The 21,830-nt window shown below is 25.0% G+C and overlaps 10 protein-coding genes across 10 annotated transcripts; 6 read left to right on the forward strand and 4 right to left on the reverse strand.

The window, feature by feature from the left end:
• Nucleotides 1-101: 101 nt before the first annotated feature.
• Nucleotides 102-2,858, forward strand: cand_033710 (uncharacterized protein; the record flags this gene model as incomplete). The annotated part of the gene is made up of 1 exon (XM_067213597.1): nt 102-2,858. One exon carries the CDS (start codon nt 102-104, stop codon nt 2,856-2,858), a length of 2,757 nt encoding a protein of 918 aa, XP_067070159.1.
• Nucleotides 2,859-5,196: 2,338 nt separating this feature from the next.
• cand_033720 (uncharacterized protein) lies at nt 5,197-6,339 on the forward strand (the record flags this gene model as incomplete). The annotated part of the gene is made up of 1 exon (XM_067213598.1): nt 5,197-6,339. One exon carries the CDS (start codon nt 5,197-5,199, stop codon nt 6,337-6,339), a length of 1,143 nt encoding a protein of 380 aa, XP_067070160.1.
• Nucleotides 6,340-6,466: 127 nt separating this feature from the next.
• On the reverse strand, nt 6,467-7,306 carry cand_033730 (proteasome subunit beta type 5 precursor; the record flags this gene model as incomplete). The annotated part of the gene is made up of 1 exon (XM_067213599.1): nt 6,467-7,306. One exon carries the CDS (start codon nt 7,304-7,306, stop codon nt 6,467-6,469), a length of 840 nt encoding a protein of 279 aa, XP_067070161.1.
• Nucleotides 7,307-7,727: 421 nt separating this feature from the next.
• On the forward strand, nt 7,728-8,090 carry cand_033740 (uncharacterized protein; the record flags this gene model as incomplete). The annotated part of the gene is made up of 1 exon (XM_067213600.1): nt 7,728-8,090. One exon carries the CDS (start codon nt 7,728-7,730, stop codon nt 8,088-8,090), a length of 363 nt encoding a protein of 120 aa, XP_067070162.1.
• Nucleotides 8,091-8,176: 86 nt separating this feature from the next.
• cand_033750 (uncharacterized protein) lies at nt 8,177-10,456 on the reverse strand (the record flags this gene model as incomplete). Its single annotated transcript, XM_067213601.1, has 1 exon — nt 8,177-10,456. One exon carries the CDS (start codon nt 10,454-10,456, stop codon nt 8,177-8,179), a length of 2,280 nt encoding a protein of 759 aa, XP_067070163.1.
• Nucleotides 10,457-10,649: 193 nt separating this feature from the next.
• Nucleotides 10,650-12,445, reverse strand: cand_033760 (SEC1 family protein; the record flags this gene model as incomplete). The annotated part of the gene is made up of 3 exons (XM_067213602.1): nt 10,650-11,878; nt 11,954-12,317; nt 12,380-12,445. The coding sequence occupies 3 exons, from the start codon at nt 12,443-12,445 to the stop codon at nt 10,650-10,652; spliced, it is 1,659 nt and encodes a 552-aa protein (XP_067070164.1).
• A 464-nt stretch (nt 12,446-12,909) lies between these two features.
• Nucleotides 12,910-14,241, reverse strand: cand_033770 (uncharacterized protein; the record flags this gene model as incomplete). Its single annotated transcript, XM_067213603.1, has 2 exons — nt 12,910-14,041; nt 14,144-14,241. The coding sequence occupies 2 exons, from the start codon at nt 14,239-14,241 to the stop codon at nt 12,910-12,912; spliced, it is 1,230 nt and encodes a 409-aa protein (XP_067070165.1).
• Nucleotides 14,242-14,372: 131 nt separating this feature from the next.
• Nucleotides 14,373-15,083, forward strand: cand_033780 (uncharacterized protein; the record flags this gene model as incomplete). The annotated part of the gene is made up of 2 exons (XM_067213604.1): nt 14,373-14,626; nt 14,684-15,083. The coding sequence occupies 2 exons, from the start codon at nt 14,373-14,375 to the stop codon at nt 15,081-15,083; spliced, it is 654 nt and encodes a 217-aa protein (XP_067070166.1).
• Nucleotides 15,084-15,745: 662 nt separating this feature from the next.
• On the forward strand, nt 15,746-17,119 carry cand_033790 (protein phosphatase 2C; the record flags this gene model as incomplete). The annotated part of the gene is made up of 1 exon (XM_067213605.1): nt 15,746-17,119. The coding sequence occupies one exon, from the start codon at nt 15,746-15,748 to the stop codon at nt 17,117-17,119; it is 1,374 nt and encodes a 457-aa protein (XP_067070167.1).
• Nucleotides 17,120-17,770: 651 nt separating this feature from the next.
• Nucleotides 17,771-21,719, forward strand: cand_033800 (uncharacterized protein; the record flags this gene model as incomplete). Its single annotated transcript, XM_067213606.1, has 2 exons — nt 17,771-18,628; nt 18,897-21,719. The coding sequence occupies 2 exons, from the start codon at nt 17,771-17,773 to the stop codon at nt 21,717-21,719; spliced, it is 3,681 nt and encodes a 1,226-aa protein (XP_067070168.1).
• Between the last annotated feature and the right edge of the window lie 111 nt (nt 21,720-21,830).

A 21,830-nucleotide genomic window follows, 5' to 3' on the forward strand; every position in this document is an offset into this window, starting at 1 on the left:
AGTACTTTATTCTAAATTGTATATTGTACATCTTTAGGATTTTATTTGCAATAATCCCCGCTATTAATAAGTTACTGGTTATAGCCATTTTCATATTGAGAATGGGAATACTGTCGATTATTTTCTTAATTTCCACATATTTCTTAGCATACAGAGTGTTATTTAGTGTAGAAGTTACAAATGTATGGCTTAAGAATGGACATTTTGATTTATGTAATAGCTACTATTTATCTGGTTATTGCTTAAGCTCACATATACCTCCTAAAATAAAAATTCAGGTTGGTGAGAATTCATTAAAACAAGATATTTCAATATTCATACGTTGTAATATGGTAGCCACTCCTTATTTATATGATATGAAACTAGATATTCCAATGAAACTTGAAGAACAACCTTTTACTATTAGCTCCTACTTACCATCATGCAAACACACTTCATTATATTATAATAATTATTATTTATATATATATATAGGTAATATTGAAGTGGAATTTACTAGGAGACACTTTTGCCCTTGTGATTCACAATATGTAATACTTACTATTTCTTGTGTATATGATTTTACTAATGGAGTTGTACTCAAACTTATAGAACCTAGGAAAGTGACAGAATTTAAAGGAAATATAAATAAATATGATAATGAGATATTAAAATATGAAAGTAGAGAATATGACAATAATAAAATATCTATCCATAGTAGTTTACATAATTATGGTATTATTTATATACCATCATGTATAAAAGAAAATGAAAGTTTAAATTGTGATTTACAGCTTATATTTAATATTACATTTCCAAGTTATATGAATATTAATGATATATATGATAAAGAAAAGGTAAAAGATTTAAATTTTTGTATTAATTTAATGGAATATTACTGGAAAATAAATAAAATACAAAATATTAGTTTGGCTGAAATGATACCAATATGTATTAATTTAGATGAATTTATACATAATATGATGAATATTACTAATAAGAGAATGAATATGACTTTAGATCATCTATACTTGGAAAGTATGATCGGAAATTTAATTAATAATAAGAATAATGAGATTATAGAAAATAATGGAAAATATTTGAAAGTAAAAAAATTAAATATGACTGGTAATAATGATATTTCTTTTAAAAAACTTGGAATACTAGATAAATTAGAAAACTTGTTTGATGAAATATATTTAGAGGCTGAATATTTGAATAAAGATAATATGAAATGTAAAACAAATTTTTGTATCCAATTTTTAATAATTTTGCAAAATATTTCACCTTCAAGATATTTTTTATTTCCCAATATAATATTCAGAAATAAAATTTGTAATAATGAAATTAAATATTTAATAGATTTTTCATATGAAGTAAATATTAGATCATTAAGTAAATCTATCAGAACATTATCTTTACCTTCATTAATACCCACATATATAAATACAATACCAGATAAACCATTATCAGATAATAAAAAATTATATATAAAAGTAGGTGAACCATTTTATTTAGTAATACCAGGAATTTCTACAAATTTATTGGCTATAAATTCTTACAGATTGATCCTTTATATTAATAATAAGCAGATTTTAGAATTAATGAAAAATAGAAATACAACTTTAAAAATTGAAAGTATTAGATGTATTGGGAAATATCCGAACAAATTCAAATTGTATAATAGAAATTGTGATCTAAATTCTTGTTCTGATTATAAAACAACATTAGTAAGCTTATACAAAAATAGTTCGGAAATATATGGTGTAATAGGAAGATTTAATATACCAGTAGATATACTATTATCAAATCTCTCAATTATTTATATGATAAGAATTAGCCTCATGATTCCATCATTTATATCTAATTACAAAAATATTTCAGCTATTGTAAATAATAAAGTATTATTTAGTAATTGTAACTTTAATACATGTTCTGGGCATGGAGACTGCAAAGTAATTGAATATAATGGAAATATTGATATATTTTGTTCATGTTATCCAGGATGGGGTGGTCTTTATTGCTCAAATCAATATTTATCATATTATATTATAATTTCTTATGCAGTTGCTTTAATTGGAACAAATATTGTAGCTATTCCTACCATTATTTTATGCTTATATCAACAGAAATTTTTAGGTGCTTTTGTTACTTTTTCTGCAGGATTACTATCTTCTATATTTCATGCTTCAGACATTGGATTAATTAAAGATCTAAATTCTATATTACTTAAGGGAGATCTCATTGCTGCTCAAATCATGATATGTTATATTTTTATATTATTGTGTAAATTTGATTCAAAAATAAGTAATACAATTATTTTATACAATAGTATCTCAATATTATTATTAGCAATATACTCAACAAGGATTTTAACTACAATAATCCCAATTACTATTTCAATGAGTTTGTACACGATTTGTATAATATATTGGGCAATAACTAAATATAAAACTGAAAAAAGGTTGACAAGGGAAATTATCTTGAAATCACAAGATTTTGAAAAAATAATAAACACTGATAATAATGAAGTAGCTAATGAAGAAATAATATGTAGTAAACATAAAACAAGTTTTAATTTAATATTTATTAGAAATTCAGATAAGAATTCAGATAAAAAAATCAAAACTAAATTTATAAATTGGTTTAAATATATTAAAAATAACATTATATCTTTCTGTAAATCATGTATAATAACTTTAAATGAAAAATATCATCGGCCAATTTTTATTGGAATTGGATTTATAATAGCATTTACTGGTTGTATATCATGGTTATTAGAAACTGTTGATACGTATTGGATATGGCACTCTTTATGGCATATATGTAGTTTTGCAGCAAGTTTCTTGATTATATATGGCTATGGGAATTCATCTTAAGATAATTTAGTAACTATTTTGAATATATGCGAAACTTCTTATTTTAAATAGATTTTTATACCATTATACATGTATGATTCATTAAAACAAAATGTTTATTTTTTATTTACCCAACATACTTCATTATAAGAATATATATACTTTTTAATAATATATAATATTTATTGAAACAATTTATTATCAGAATTACAACATTTGCAAATATTGAAGTCCTGATTATAATTCAAATTTAAAACTTATACATTAAAATAATTCTTTCTTTCATAGTATTTAATTCTTCACTAAGTTTATATGAACTATTTAATAATACTAATTTGGAGGCTATTCACCAATAACTATATAACTATTATATAAATTAATTACGATGTTAATATCTTAATTAAATATATAGGTTACTTTTAAAAATTCAGTAACTTAGAAAATTTCTAAAAGATATTTTGAGTAATTTTATATTTTCTTATACAAACCACATAACATTAACTTTATTTATCTCTACATGCAATAAAAAATAAGCAAAATATTTTTTCTGGTATTTTATCCTTCTCTATATACTGATTAATATATTCCATATTTAACAATAGTAGTATATATTTGTCAAATTTTATGGTAGAAGAGATCATGTATAAATTCGTTTTATTGCAAAGGTACATCTCAATGCACTTTATAAATCACTTATATTTATAAACAAAATAGATCCACATTCTTTTTAAGATATTGTTTTAATGTAAATTTAAGGATTAAACTTTTTACATTTACTAAGTCAACTGTATTTAATTTAGAAAGGCGGTGCATGCATGCAATAATACATGCATGATGAATTAATATTTTACTATTTTCTTTTATTAATTTTATTTTATCTAAAAAAAAAAATGTCATTTTTTAGTATGTAGGAGATTTATTAACTAAGTTTAAGATTATATGTAAATGTAAAAGTAAAATATGAACAAGTATTTTGAAACATGGATATTACTAAATATTACTGGTTCTATATTACCTATAATATTTTAATCTTGAATTATTCTAATTTTAATATATTTTTATAAAGTAAATTATTTGAATATTTAAGGAATAATTATTACATAAAACACAATGGAATTTTTATTATATATATTGGCAAATACGACAATTTTTAATAAAATGACCTTGAATGAAAATGATAATTTGAGTGTGATTTTTTTATAAATTCAATATATAATATTCTTTTGGGATCTTTGTATATTTTAAAATATAAATCTTAAAGTATATATTTAATTTTATAATATCTTAGTTGACATCTAATGGTGATATATATTAATACTAAGTAATCTTTGAATTGAAAAAAGGAAAAAATCAATTATTTTATTAACAAAAATAAATGTTAAAGTCAATATATATATAGTTTATTAATTTCATACTGTTATAAATATTAAGAAGTATTTAATTAATATTCAAATTCAACAATTATTAACAATTTCCTAATGATATTTTTACAATATTCAAGATGTTGAAATTTTAATGGTATAATAAAAAATTAATATTATTACTAATAAACTATTTAATATAAATCGAGACTATACTAAATTTAGACATGAATATTTATCCATAGCAGAAATTTTATTTGGAAGTTACAAAGGTGTATAAACATTGATTTATAGAGATAAAGAAAATAAGGGTAACTAATCTAAAGAAATAAATACTTAGAGATAAAGTAGATATTAATAAAATAAGATTTAAAAATATATTAATATATTTTCAATTCAAAAGAATTTTCTATGTTAAAAATATCTATAATTTAAATGATAAATTAAAAGATAAATAACACTTTTTTCTTTTAATGGAATATGATTTAACTATATATACTGGATTAAAATAAATAAATAAGATTTATTTCAGGATATTTGGTTTATACGAAAATTAATTTTAAATAAGAAAAGGGGTGCAATTCACCCATTTTATAATCTTCTGCGCGCTGCATATATTTAGCACCCAAGGGATAAAGCATGTTGCATCAGGTCAAGAACCTAAGCTTGTAAGTATATATTATTTCTATAGAAGTTAAATTTCAATATATAATAGAGTCATATAAATTTTGTTATTAATTAAAGTTCAAGATTATTAGATAGTTCACCTATGAGATAATTTGGTTAATTACTTAATAAAAACAAAAGATTAAGACAAGCCTAAACATGCTTTTTAAAATAATTCTTAAAAACCTATAAGAAAAGTAATTGAGTAATAAAAACCTAATATTTTGGATATTAATACAATTTACTTTTAAAAAATTATTATATAAATTAAAAGTAAAATTTTAGGAAAATAAACGAAGAAAAAGATATATAAGATATACTAACATTTGATTATGGTTATTACAGATTTGGTAAAACTTTGCTCACCACTACCTATACTTAGACAAAGTTACTTATATAGGGTGGATAATATTCCTGTAAATTCTCAAACCTATAATCGAATATCTTCTCAAAATACCGATTCCAATTGTAATATAAGTAATTCTTGTAAAACTGAGTCTCTTGAAACGCTTGCTACAGTAGCTTATGAATCGTTAAATAACACAAAAAATATAGTAAAACAATATAATTATATTAATAAAGTCAATACTTACCAACCATTTTTATTCAATAATCCATATAGGCGAACAATAGCAATTTTTGATTTAGATGACACGCTTATACCAACTGATTGGATAAGAAGTACTTATGTGAATCTAAGATATAACAAGTCTACCAGCCATTTATTTAACTATGATATATCTGGAGATTCTATTTCAGATTACTTGAAACAAGGAAATATTTATCAATATATAAGGATGCAAATAGATCAGATGGCTAATAATCAACTTATTCCTAGTATAATTAAGATTATTAGATTAGCTAGGAAACAATTTGTAGATGTTGCGATTGTCACAAATGCAAGATCTACTGGGTGGTTAAAAGTTATTGAAATGATGTTTCCAGAAATATTATTAGCCCTTAAAGATCTTAATATACCAATAATACGAACAAATCCTGGTAGTAGTGAACCAGATATAGAAGATACAGAAAATTATTTTAATTATTGGATGATGGCTAAAAAGAATGAGTTTGAGAAAATAGTCAATAAATGGTCTATACCCAAAGTTTGCTCAAAAGTTAAGATCAATTCTAATGATGTTTCTAAAGAAAAAGTTATTGATAATAATAGATATAACAAAAAACTAGATATAATGAGTATAGGAGATAATGATTTTGAGGAGTTTGCAGCAATACATCTAGCAACAGTTGACAAGATTGTTAATCTTGCAAAAATAGTTAGATGTACATCTGGGCTTCCACCAAAAGATTTCCTATATCAATTGTATGGTATAGAAAGTGCAATTAATATTGAAAGAAAAGGGGAGACATCCCATTCATGGGTTTATTATACAGATACAGTATCTGCAAGGACTGTAGAATGTATTCAAGAAACTCTGCTATATTCTACAGAAGAATCTACTGAAGATGAATAGGATATGTGCTTTTATATTTCCTATAATAACTATCTTGTATTTCCGGTGATATTATAATTCAAAAGTAGTGAATAATTTATAGATGTGAGGTAATCAATAAAAAAAAAAGTATTATTGTATTGTAATTCTACATTTCACAAGGATCAATGTTTGATTCTTCTGCATATTTGTAATGCAATTCAGATGCATCTTGTCCAGAAATATGGACTTTATAACCTTGGCTTGTTATTTGATATACTCTAACTAATCCGCCAGATCCTCCGTCACGATATGTAGCATGTGTAATAGCTCGTCTTCCTAATTCAATAGCATCTTCATCGGTTAAATCAAAGTGATACACAGAATCTAAAACTCCAATAGCATAAACTGATCCTGATCCAATTGAAAATCTATTACCTTTTACCCGTGCTCCACTATTATCCACATAGTATAATTGGGGTCCATTCTTGTCATATCCACTAATCATAATTCCAGCAGAAAGCCCATAGTTTCTATAATGAAAAAAAATATTTGCAATTAAATTAGAGGCTCCAGCCACACTTATCCGTTGTTTATTTCTTAATTCATGTAAACGACAAAGTTTTGCAAGGACTCGTTCCCAATATGAGCAGTCTGCAGCTCCACCTGCCATTGTTCCTAATAAATAATTATTAATTTCAATAATTTTTTTTACTGAGCCACTAGCTATATACCCTCCCTGTGTAGCCCTACTATCTACAGCAAGGATAACACCCCCCTGATATATAAAACCTAAAGTCGTAGTACCTTTATTTATCATGGTCTTTAGTCTTCCATCTTGATATTCAGAGACAAATAAGGGAGGTCTTGGAACATTAGCTATCTGAAATACATTATTATATAACTTATCAACTATATCATCTTCTTGATCTTTACATCTTAGTTTAGGGTCTATATTTTTGTACTTGCACAGATCATCTGCAACTAAAGTTAAAAATGACGAGGGCATCTTTATTATAATATGTACGTATATATTATCTATTTAATATTTGATATTGAGGCTTCTGTAAATTCACTTTTCTCCAGAAGAAAAAGGAAATATCAAAAATTATTAATATCACAACTTCTTCAGTATGCTTATGTATTAGCAAGAAATCCTTTGTAATATAAAATGCCCCCCCAAATTTTACCGCTTAAAACTACAATATGTAGTGTGTATCAATAATGGGCGGCTTCATGAAAAGATTTCCTTCAAACAATCTTTTAATCTTTAAGTAAAAAAGTTGGAACTTGTAAATAATATAAATAATACATTGTCTTTAAATATTATCATTCGCTTATAATATATTTAAGTTAATCTGACCATTTTAAATGGTCCCTTATACACTTTTTTGTCAGTTAAGTTAATTAAGAGATATTTGGTATATAGGATGGAAACACTTGTAGATGAATACTGGATAAATATTAACATAGGAAAGTCACTTATCTGCATTATAAATGACTGGTTAAATGCAGAGGAACTTAGTGTTAATGAAAGTTTGTCAATATTACAGAATTTTAATACTGCATGTTCTGAAATCCTTATTAAGTATACAGGTAGTGGTAGAAAACTTTATTGTTTTGGGAAATTATATAATTATAACTGTATAGATGGATTTTGGAATATCACTGGATCAGGTGTTAGATTCTCGGGAAAATCTATAGGCCAATTAAATTCTAGATATGTCAAATTAATTGGATTGGAAGATCAAAAAATTACTAATCACCAAAAATTAGTAAACTTGGAAAACTAGCAATATTATTATTATTCTATTTCTAATTAATATATTAAACATATTAATAGTGTATTCTTAATTTCAGTTAAGGAATATTACTTGGTTCAGTTCCTTAATAAAATTCCACCAAATAAAGATTTCTGTGATTCTTTAATTTCATTTTTATATTTCTCTACTTTTAACCATAATTTATTAATAGAATTTCTTTCTTCAAAATCAAAACAATCTTCTGTAATTTTCCAAAATTGCTGAGTATTATTAAGTATTACCTCCGCATAATTATAGTCATCAGCTAATATTGCAGCATTTGCAGCCCTATAGATCCCTTTTAAGTTATATGAATTTAAAGGCTTTATGAAATTATCATAAATTTCCAGACAATATCTATATTGACGTAGTTTTATATATGTTTGCATTAAATTCGTAGCTATAAAAATTATTTTAGATTTTAATATCTCTTGATCAATTTCATTATTTACTTCAGTTTCTTTATATTTAAGTAATATGGAACTATTTGGTGATTTTGTCGTCTCTTCATTATTTAAGTTATCTTCTATTGAACATTCAGATAATTTAGATTTGTTATTTGATAAAAGTGGAAAAAGAAGTCTAGCAATTTCCAATGCAGTCCTATATGACTTTACTGCAGCTTTATACCAATTCTCAGAAATAAAAATAGGATCTTGATAATTATAAAATATATTTCCTATTTTCTTATAATAATCCATTAAAAATATCTTCGTTTTATCTTTATAAGCTACATAATCTTTTAAATGTTTAATTACACATTTAATCATAAGTTTCATTTCTATAAATAAATGATCCATATCAGAATTAATTATTTCATTTGTAGTAACTCCCAAATTTTCTAATGAATTTAATAATAAATTAAAATCCCAAAATATTCTAATATAGGTTGGTTCATTATTTGGTTTATTTAATATAATGAAAGGATATATATCATTTAATATTTCTTCATTACTATCTATTATTATATTTTTAGGAGGTATAAATAAAATGTATGATATTGGTATTCTAACATTTACAATTTGATTTAATGGCATTTCACTAATTAAAGCTTCTAACCATAAAGGAGTTGTAAATAATCCAGGAGTCATAATAAATTCAGCTGATTTTATATCAGCATCTATTAATCTTTCATCCACTATATTAACACATGATATAGGTAATGATATTGATTCAGACAAATTATTTTTAGGTAGGTGATTATTTATTAATCTTAATTCGCTCATACTTAATATAATTCGTGTTGTATGATCTATTTTTAGAGATTTTGTGTATGAATTATCCTTTGTATTATTAGTATAAAAATTTTCTCGACATATTTCAGTGTATATTAATTGGATTTTTTCATCAAATTTATAATTAAGTATTGGAGGATTAAAAGAAATATCAATATTTTTAGTAAAATATCTTAATTTAATTATAAGATGAATTGTTTTATTTTTATTTTTAAAAAAACGTAATTCAGAAATTTCCTCAATCTTCATAGATATTAAAGCTTCAATTAAATCATTAATATTTATACCTTCAAAATATCCCAATATTTTACTTATTTCTTTGTTTTCTTCTATGTTAATAATATCTTCTATAGTTATATTTCTTATATTCATCCCAAAATATTTATTTAAATCAATTACAATATTATCCCAAGAACCAATTTCTAATTGTTCTATTCCAACTTTATAACCACAATAATTAGAGCTTTTCAATTCTTCAAAAGGTAATACAGATATATGTAAAATATCTTTTCTCCCAGGTAATTTCCAACCTTTACCATTAATCCAAATTTTTTTGCAGGTATTTACATTTATGATTGATATATGACAAAAATCCATTATTTGTACTATTGCAGTCACAAAATTTCTTTTATCTCCCATATAATATTCTACTAATCGTTTGGATCTACTATTAAAGTGTTTTAAGGTACCAGATATTATAGAAATATCTAATAAACTTTTACCTTGTTCTCTTGGATATTTATATGCTGAATTTGAAGAAATATATACTCTAGAAATCTCTCCTTTTGACATTACACGAATAGCTAATTCAATTCCCCAAGGTATATTATGATGTGAAGTAGATAGACATTCTTTTAAATTACTATTTCCAAGAATCATATATAAAGGCTCTCCAGTAAGAGTACTATAATTATTTTGTTCTATATTAGATTCCCAATACCATGATATTATAATTTCATCACCAATTCCTGGTTTTTCAAACCCTTCGCCACATGTTATAATTTCCTTTAGAATCCCATTTAAAGAAATTACAGATATATCTCCCTTAAGTTCCTGAGGAATATCATCATCTGAATTTATTTCTGTTGTATAACTTAATTGGGATTGATCTAAATCTACCATTTATATTTCTTATATAGTACAAATAATTATTAATATATTGATAAAAATAAGAAGTCCATTTAATATAGAAAAGATAATTCAGCGGTATATAATATACCAGTAATAGTAAAAATTTACTTTTCAAAAATAATTTTACATGCAGAAAAAAAAGATTTAAATAGTTGAATATATATTAGCAGGTATATTAAATATCTTATTTATCACTAATTGCAAGTTCTAAATCTGAAATAAATGATTTTGAATTATGAAAGGTTGTACCACCTAATATAATCCGAATATCATAAAGCTTTTTAATACTTTCAATATCTCTAGCCTCTTCATATGTAGCTCCTCCTACAATAAATATAATAATGTCAGTAGGTTTATTAATTGGTATATTATCATTTGTACAAGGAAATGAAGAAGACTTTAATTTTCCTTTTACTAATTGTTCTAAAGTATAATACAAAAGAGTTTTATGCTGCAAATATATATTTGAATTACTATTTGATCTTTGAATAGTACTCTTAGCCATACTCAATAATGTACGATTATGAAATAAATCATAAGATTGAATATTTTTATTAGCAATATCAATTATACCATCTACATACTTAGAATCTGATTGTAGATAATATTTGAAATTATTTAATAATAATTCATTATCTTGATATCTTAAAGCATAAAGCATGACAAGTCTTAATTTATCTAAAGATAATATATTTGTATCGGCAATTAGTTCTCCAACTTGTCTTGTATGTTCATTAATATTATCATTCATTACAATATCCTGTTCAGTTAATGAGATATCCATAAGTTTTCTATTTTCTATAATCTTGGATAATTCATATACAAGTGTAACATGTTTATATACATTACTTGAATTTTTTTTAAATTCTGGATACATTTCAGCAAATCTATGCATATCTTCAATAGATTCCAATTGAAAATTTTTTTTTGTATTTTCTTCATAACTATTTATAAGATTTCTAATAGAAAAACCAAGTTCACCAAAATTAGTTAATAAATGTTTTTCAAAAAATGGATCTTGATATTCAGATACTATAATATCATTTCCATCAATTTTTATTTTATTTAAAGTTATTCCTAATAACTCATGTAACATTGCTTGATATGTCCATTGTGTTAATAATGGGGTTACTGGATCATTTCTTCTATCAAGTATTAACATAATTGTATCAGTAGAAATAGATTTTTCATGAATTGAAAATTCATCTGCAATCATTAAATCTATTGGATGGGAATCTAATAAACGTCTTTCTAATGCAAATGAAATATTACGGCATAGAGCAGATTTTTCAGGATATCTAATATATGGAATTTTATTATAAATACAACAAATAGAATATAAACCATCAATTATACGAGAAAATAAAGTTTCTTCATAAGTTGTCCAATTAGTAGGTAGATTATACATTGTTGCTAATAAAATGAGAAAATAGAAATAAATGAAAATAAATAAAATGAAAATAAATAAAATGAAAATAAATAATTTACCTGAATAATTCATATTAAGAGAAAAAAGATCTTTATTTATAATTTCAATATCAAGTCTTATTTCCTGTATTTTCCTTATTACATCAAAATGATCATTCATAGCGAATTTCTGTAATATATTTGGTGATATAGTATTAGTAAAAAAAATGTAATAATCTTTGAATAAAGGATTTTCTAGTTCATTACAAATTATGGATATATTTTCATTATTTGGTCTTAAAAAATAAACACCATTAAAATGAGATAATTTAGTTCTTCCAGGATTATCTATTAATTCACTTAAAAAAAATTCTTTTTCTAAAAGATCACTTTGGCTAATTATAAGTGAAATTATTTGTATTGTTTCTTGATCCATAACAAGTATCTTCAACAATATTTAAGAAAATATTAAATTACATATTAAATGAAAAAAAGTTATTTTCTTACCTTTATTCCAGTAATTCTTGAGAAAATTGATAGTAAAAGTTCACGGGCAGTTTTAATCAAGTTCATTGTTCTATATATATATATACATACAACTCAACTAATATATTTACATGTATAATAAAAATCTATTGGCCTTAATTATTATTTGATGGATTAAATTATTAATCAGTAAAGTACATTATTAACCTCAATTTCTAGTACTTTAATAAAAGCTCCACATTATAAAAATAAAGATTGCCCCCCTCCACTCCCCTTTCATCTTATTGGATATTTAATGTTATTTAATGTTATATATATAAAAACAAAATCTCAGTAATATTATTAATAATTTGTAAATACTCATAAATAATTTTATTATTATTATAACACATTTCTGAAAATAGAAATAATAGTATACACTAATTATATTAAGAAATATCCTAACATAGAATATTATTTAAATAAGAAAAAAGAAAAATAATTGACAACAAAGGATATATAAAAACATCAACAAAGTGATGACTTTCTTTTCCTTCTAACAATAATATATATTAAACTTCATTTGAATTATTATATTTTGGACTTGTCTTTAGTTTCTCTCTTACAAAATTATATATTTCAGAATTGGATGTTAATCTTTGGAAATGCAATGAATTAACTTTATTTGCATTAATACAAACTGAACGAAATTTTGCCCAACATGCTTTAGCAAATACTTTAAGAAAAAAATCTAAAATAAATTTTGGAGCCCTAACAAATAAATCAAACTTCCATTTAAAAAATATATTTGTAAGATTATGAGAATTTGGAGTTATAAAACCTCCCCCTAATACACTTGCTCTACTTATCATTTCAGAAGGTTTGGGTATCTCAATATCAAGTCTTGAATTATATCCAAATTCATCTATAGAAGATACATATATAAAAATCCGATTATTAGAATGTAATTCATTACTAGCCCATATCTCTAAAATAACTTCCCTATTATAAAATGGCCATGGAATATCTATTTCAATACTTGTTATTATATGTAATCTACCTTTATTCATCATCTCATTAACATTAGATAATCCAAATTTCATTGGATATTTAAAATATGGAATCCATTCTTTATATAAGTCTCTTTCATATAAAACTGTCAATACATTTAATATATCAGTCTCTATATCACCTTGAAAACATAGTTCAATTATTGTTGAATCATTATGTAAGCAATACCATAAATTAAGTGAATTATCTGAAATAACATGTCTCCAGACATCATTCCCTTTATTAACAATTAAACTATTACAATTTTCTATTAAAATATCTTTGTTAATAGATCCATTTATATTAAAATATTTATCTATATTGCAAATTGATAAATCAACATTTGATTCAGAATTATTATTTGTATTTATTGAATTGACATTTAATGTTAATTTATTGATATTAGATTTATTTGATTCCATATGCATTGTAAGTAGATTAGAATCATTATTATTTGAATCTATAAATATATTTGAGGGTGTAGATTTTGATATAATATTTGAATTATTATTTAAATTATATATATTTTCAGATATATTAATTTCAACTATATTCATTTTATTTACACTTATGATAAATTCTGCAATAATTGCTGCCCTTCTTTGAATTTCACCTGCAATACTAATAATATTAAATACATTATTTGCACCATATCTGAGATAAAAATAAAATTATAATGAATATTTTTTATTATTTTATTTCTTACTAACAATTATATTATTAAATAATGAATTATTATATATTTAAAAAACTTACGTTTGGATTAATTCTTGAATAGTAAGATGGCTATCCCATATCATTTCTTCATTATATAACCTTATAGCTTCCTCTACTTTTAATTTAAATTCAATCATTTATTATTAAATATTAACAATAATTTGTTTTAATAATTATTGGCGGTAATATATAATAATATGTATGGCGCCCATGTCTAAATACTGAAAATCCATGCCTCTTTTTTTCTTTCCCTTTTTTTAATTTTACAATGAATAATTCAATACATAAAAATCCAAGTGTAGACTTATTAAATGAATATAAGGCTGCAGGTATCCATCAATTTGCACTTTATAAAGAAAATCAATTTAATGACATATCAAAGATTAATATAAGCCATATTGAAAGCTTGCAATACCTTAAGCCTTTTATAAGTAACATATCAAGTGGATCACAATATGATGTTGCTGCTTTAACTCATTTATTATGTCTACAACAAAATAAGATAAGAATTTTAGCATTATTGTAAGTCCATAGTATTTATTACATTCATTATATATTTAATTATAAATATATTCATAGATTAAAAAGATGTAATCAACTAAAATCTCAACGTTGGAATAATGGATCTAAATTATCTGATACTATAAAATCAAGAATATCTAATAATGAGAAGTTTTTCTTTGAAAATTATGATACTTTAATTAATGAATATAATCAAAGTATTTCTGTCAAATTAGATATACCTGATTTTGATATATGTTCCAATATTCATTGTACAAGTATGAATACACAGAATATATTATGCCAAATTAGAACATCTGGCAAGATAACTAGGACATATCTTTGCAATTCAGATAAATTAGAAGCATATGATATTGATGTATATTTTAATTCAGGTTCATTATCATTTTTCAAAGATAATGAAGTTGATCAATTACAACGGAATTCTCTGATTTTACGTTTATCTCCTGATATATAAAATATTTGTATATTTTAGTTGTATTTTTTTTTTTTTTTTATCTTCTATATTTATATATATTTATATATACAATATTATTGTCTAAATTAATCTTATAAAGTATTATTATTAAAGGAAATATTAAGTTATAAATACAAGGGATAATTCAAGTTAATATTGAAGTGTTAACAATATAATAGAAATTAGTAATAAGTAACAAGTTAATATTATTTACTACAAACTTTTAAGTAAAAGTATTAAAAAGTAAGAATATTGAGAATTAGGCGGTAAAATAGGCGCCTTTTATCTTTTAAACGGTATTTACCAATATCTCATGTAATATAATACATGGGATATTAATAGACAGAACGCCGAGGGGAAATATTAAATAGGAACTTTAAAGTATTTAATTGGATAGTTATTTATAACAGATAATAGGGCAAAGTTATTTAATAAATAAAATTGAAATGGTAGCTGTATGATAGAATTTTACTACTAAGAAGATAATAATATATATATTTATATATTACAAGATATAATATATACCCAGAACGAATATTAATTAAGGGTTATATTATAGAAACTTATAAAACTAAAGTATATATATGTATATATATATTAGGTATTATCTAATTATTCTCAGGATTAATAATAGAAATTACTTATTACTTATTCCCTATTATATGGGTGGGTGCTCCTCATCAATAAATCCGAATAAAAAACAATCTCTTATGCCACTTAGGAAAACAAATTATAATATTGAGGTTAACTTTAACGGAACTATGAATGGAAATAGCAGAAGAGATATTAATAATAATGGAGATGGGTATCTATCTGTTAATAATGGATGTGAAAGAAGGAGGCTTTCTGTTAGTAGAAGTGATCCAGTAAATGATATAGATAATACTGAAGTACCACGTGGTAGGGCATTATTTAAAAAAGTATCTAAAGAAAAAAGTACAACATTTGATAGAGCTGTAATAGTAAATAATAATTTAGATAAAGATAATTCAGATAATCTAAGTACATTTAGTAATGTAAATGATGATTTTACAATTAATGATACTTTAGAAAATTGTTTATTAGATTCTTCAAATTATCCAAAACGTCGTTTATCTGTAACAGGTGCATTGTCTCATAGGAATCAAGAGACATTTGAGTGTAAAGCTGAAGAAATAAATGGTGATGAGGTAGCAAATAAAGAATTACAACATGGTATTGGGTATGTATGCCGTAAAGGATTAAAACCAGAAAGTCCTAATCAAGATGACTTTTTTATATATCGTACGGAATTATGGGGGTTATATGGAGTCTTTGATGGTCATGGACCTTTTGGACATGATGTTAGTAATTTTATACAAAGAGAATTACCTCAACTTATTTTGAGAGATAGAAGATGGAAAGTTAATCCAGGAGAGGTTTTACATTATGCTTTTATTAAATCACATCAAAAACTGCAAGACTATGTTTTACAAACAAATGAATTTGATTGCAGTCTATCAGGCACTACAGCTACTGTAATTTTACATCAACCTTTAGAGCAACGTATTATTACTGCTCATGTAGGTGATTCAAGATCTGTATTAGCAAGATGGTCAAGATCAGGAAGAACCCTTGAGGCTATTGATCTAACAAATGATCATAAACCAAATTCAGAACAAGAAAAACGAAGGATTGTAGCAGCAGGTGGTCAAGTAAAACGTATTGAAGGTGATATACCATATAGAGTATTTATAAAAGGCAAGATGTATCCTGGATTAGCTATGAGTAGAGCTATAGGAGATACACTGGGATATCAGGCAGGTATTATACCAGAACCAGATGTTAACGTATATCAAATTCGACCAGATAAGGATGCCTTTATTCTGATTTGTTCAGATGGAGTTTGGGAATTTATTTCATCTCAAGAGGCAGTTGATCTTGTTGCTGAAGGTGGCAGTGCTGGTGCACAAATATCAGCCGAAAGATTAGCAAGAGAAGCTTGGAGACGTTGGATTCAAGAAGAAGGAAATGTAGTAGATGATATTACAGTTCAAGTTATTTATTTACAAGCTTAATATAGACTATATCTATATAAAGTGGTATGGTATTAATTATAAGATATTTTATTTAATAATTATTTTTATTAATATATATACAATATTTTATTAATTTGTATTATTTTATGTTAATAACTTCAACTAATATATTGAAGATTCTGAAATATACTTCTATTTATAACTATGGATGATACATTGTGGTTTTATTTTCTGGATATAAATATCATAAGATAATATCAAATTAATGGGATAATATATAATTTTAAGTGATAGAATATCAATGTATTATTAAAATAAGGTGGGGTTTTTTTCTTTTTTTGATCACTTTTATGATTAATTTAAAATATAATCAGTAAATTATTTATATATTTCTAGCCCATCAAATATTAACACTTTAAATAATTCATTTATAGGATCTTTGGTAATTATATAGTGGTCTTAAATGTATTATTAAATAATCGAATATAATATTTGTTAAGATGTATTAACTCGATAACCCAATCATTACATTTATGTCAATAGTATATTAGCGCCTGGAGCGTATTGTAACTAAACTCGACCTTTGATTATTTGATTAATAAATGAACATGTGACACACTTTATAGGATCCATATGTTAGAATAGGAATCTGAGAATACTTTAAGAAAAATAAATTGGATATTTATAAACATGATATACTTACATATTTTGATTTTGGTATTACTATTAATATATTCTGTAATGGGACAGATTTCTGCTCCATTTACTGGTTGGACTCATGAAGGATTAAAGATAGATATAACTCCAGATTCTATTAATGATGAGTGTAGGCTATTACAACCTATAGGTAGTAATGAAGATAGTGCTATTAAGATCTCTTTTCGTTGTAAAGAAGATTATTATTTATCATATATTGGTATAAATGGTGAATCTATTAAACATGGTGAAATAAAATATATTGACAGTATACAATCTTTAAAGATCGGTTGTTCTGATGGTTCATCTTATATTTCATTTGGAGGGTCAGATATTTCTCACTATAATAATACAATTGCATTATTTCCTACATTTATTTCTTCTATTAATGCTGGATTTATATCTGGTAATTCAAATCGTCCTCCTGTATTAGTATTATTAGAAGGTTATTTTGGGGGTCTCATGTCATTTTCGGCTAAACGTAAATCTCCCTCAATGGAAATTTTGAATTCTGGTCAATGGTCTGGTAATAAATTAATTGGAGGATGTTTTATGCTTACAGTAACTCCACAACCAAGATTTATACTTTATTCAATATCAGCAATTGGATTTATTACAGAAGGAACTAAATCACCGTCTCTAAATTTGGTTTCAAATGGTATAAATGCAAGGAATATACTTATAAGACAAAATTCAGTTTTTCAAGAATGTCAGATCTTAGATGGACCTGGAATTATAGATAAAAATAATACTATAACATATTATTCTTTGATGTGCCCGAAGGGTCAATTTTCGAAATTTAGGATTTTTAAAAGATATTGTTTTGGTACTTATCATTTATCTGCTATTGAGGTAAGTTTATTAGAATGATTGAAGTAGTGAGATATTTTAGAGTATATGAATTTAATTAAAAAAATGGTATAAATATCTGATAGAAACTTGGATTTTATTAATATATAGAATTTGAGATTTTATCTTATTTAATTACATTTGGATTGTTTTAAGTTAATTTATATAATTTTTCTATACTCTAAAATATTACTCATATTATTAATTTTTATTTTTTTATTGTGACTATACTAACTCATTAATTTGTCTATTATTTGTTTTCTTTTTGTAGTTCGAATGCAAAAGCTTGGATTCAATAAAAAAGACTGTTGGTAGATCTCATGTAACTTTAGGAAAATATTCCGGTACATATATTGCTCCAGCAAAAGAAGGGGAATTGACTTCATTTTATGCAGTTTATTTTAATTCAACGAATAATTCGAGATTTTGTAAGGAATCTACTTTATACAATCCTGTTACATTAAGATATTATAATGATGTTGGAAAAGAATTTGCATCTTTTATAAATACACAGTTTGAAGTGCAAAGATTACTTAAAAGAAAAGCTACAATTAGAGAACGACTTTGGGTTGGGAAAGACCCCTTTTTATTATGTGCCGGTATTAATAAGGAAGGATCTATAACAAGTATTGGGATTGGTTATAAATCAATGATTGAACCAATACCTCTTTATTTGGATGCTGTAAATATGGTAAAACCAGACATTATAGCATATCCATTATCAATGAGTAAGAATCAGACTTTGAATACTGCAATATCTTATAATCCTGATGTTATACAGATAACATTTGGAACTGTATCTAGTAGTAACTATAATTTAGCATATTCTCCAAATTTACAGAAATCTGGTTTATATAAAATAAGAGTTAGTGCTCAATGCAAACCTGACTTATTAAATAAACCTCAATATATTTCAAGGTTGATATTATTTGTAGATGGCAATACAGGCTTAATACAGAGGATAGCAGGAGTCTGTAAGCCAATTAATAATTCTAAATTTAGGCTATTAAAGGAAATAGATAGAAATAATACTATATCCTCTAATAGTATGAAATTGAACTTGGATATGACTGGAAATATTACTAAAGAGAATGAATTTTTGAATTCAACAAAAGATTTATTTAAAGAGGAAATATATATTTTATCTAATTCAAAGTTATTTAATGAAACTAGTAATAATGTGATACATGACTCTGAAGGTTCTAAATTGGAAAATAGATTACTCAAAGAATATAATAGTGACAAGTTGATGGAGCTGTTTGACACCGATAGATGGCCACTAAATAAATGGGTTCCTTCTCCATTTAGAGTTCAGCATCCTTCTTGGCTACAACATGAAAAAGATATTTCAGATATTCACCAAAGTAATTTAGATATTTCATTTGCATTTGGGCAGTCTCTATCTTCTTCTACACGTGTAGTAATATCTAAAGAAGGTCCCTTTAATTCAATATATGCAGGATTTAACCCCCTTACATCTAATTTAGTTATGTTAAGTACAGGAATAATAAGACGTGATTCTAGAGATATCTTATTGAAACATTACTCAAATTTATATGCTCCAACATATATAGCACTTTGGGAAGTCCCTTCTATTGATGGAGTTCCAGTAGTAACTGATTCTATTTGTGTTGAACTTGAGCAGTATAGTGGGAAAATAATAGGTCTTGGATTTGAGGGTTCAATGAATAAGAGCCCTCCTGAATCGGAAGAAGATATAAAAATTACATCTGATGGTAATATAGAAGTGACATCTAAGACTTCCAATTTAGACAAATTTATATCTACTCCTATGAACAAGACATCTATATATTCAAATATGAATTCATCCAAAAACAGCTCATATAATGGCTTGGTTATTGAACCCACAATTAATAATCAGAAATGTCCCAAAATGGCATACAATATGCCATTAATCGAATATCTTGAGAATCAAGCAGAATTAAAAAATAATGAGAATAGAAATTCTAAGAATAAATCCCAAATTGCAACTTCTAAGACTATAACATGTCCTATGTGTAGTCAAATAGAATACATAAAAATTCATTATATACAATCTGGTCCTATTATAGGGATTGAATGGAAATGTAAAGGGATTAATCATATTGAAACTATATCTGTTGGAGGAAAATCTCCATCCCAGCTTGCAACTCAAGTTTTCACAAAAGTACAACCACAAATGATTGAACTTGCATTTGCATCTAATGACACAACATTATTAACTAAAGATGATATTGCTGAACCTCTTCCAGGACCAGCTTTTATATCTATTAATGGACTGATAGGATCTGGACATATTCATCAGCTATTATATTATAGGGCAATGGATACTCCTTTATTACCGACTGTAACCTTTGAAATGAATCATAGACTAAGAGCTGAAAAGAATGTCTTAACTACTATATGTGTTTCTTTATCATCCTCGCAGGCAATATTAGGTTTAGGATTTGGATTTGAATTTATGTCTAGTGAATGTTTGAAAGAACTTCCTAAACCTATAATTGTACCTGTTATTAGTAAAAATAATATGAATCCCCCTAATATTATTGTTAAGGGACCAAGGATTTATCAAAGAGTTGATATAATGCACCCTTTTTGTACAGATATACAAGGAGGAGCTGCTAGAACACGCCTTAGTAATTGGTGGATATCTTTTTCATGTTTAGATAGTATTGATGAGGAAGTACCATTTACGAAATTATCGACTTTATCTAGTAATAGTTTTCACCGTCAGATACTTACCATGACATTATATTGCCCTGATAAAATATCATCAGTTTCAGTTGGACAAAATATTGAAGAAGGGAATACAAAGCAAACATTTGATTTACAAAAACCTGGATCTCTTCTTGCTATTGATTTTACACAAAGTGATATATCTCCTATCCAGATCAAATTAATTCCATCTTATTCAAATACTGTCATGAAGTCACTTGTCTCTAATGTTGGTGGTTTTAATCAAATATTAGTTCCTAACAATTCAATATATGGAATTTGCTTTGAGATCACAAGTGATGGCAATATTGCAGGTATTGCATTTGCTAATCGTCCAAGTAATGAAGAAAGTGACAGAATAGAAAGGCTAACTACTTAATATAGTGGTAACAAGAATATCTGGATAATTTAAGATAAATACAAGTTAATATTGTATAGATACTGTCCACTTTATCCTATTATATATTAATAAGTACTAACATTTCAATAC

Source organism: Cryptosporidium andersoni, assembly GCF_001865355.1.
Source record: "Cryptosporidium andersoni isolate 30847 chromosome Unknown contig_6, whole genome shotgun sequence".
NCBI lineage: Eukaryota > Apicomplexa > Conoidasida > Eucoccidiorida > Cryptosporidiidae > Cryptosporidium > Cryptosporidium andersoni.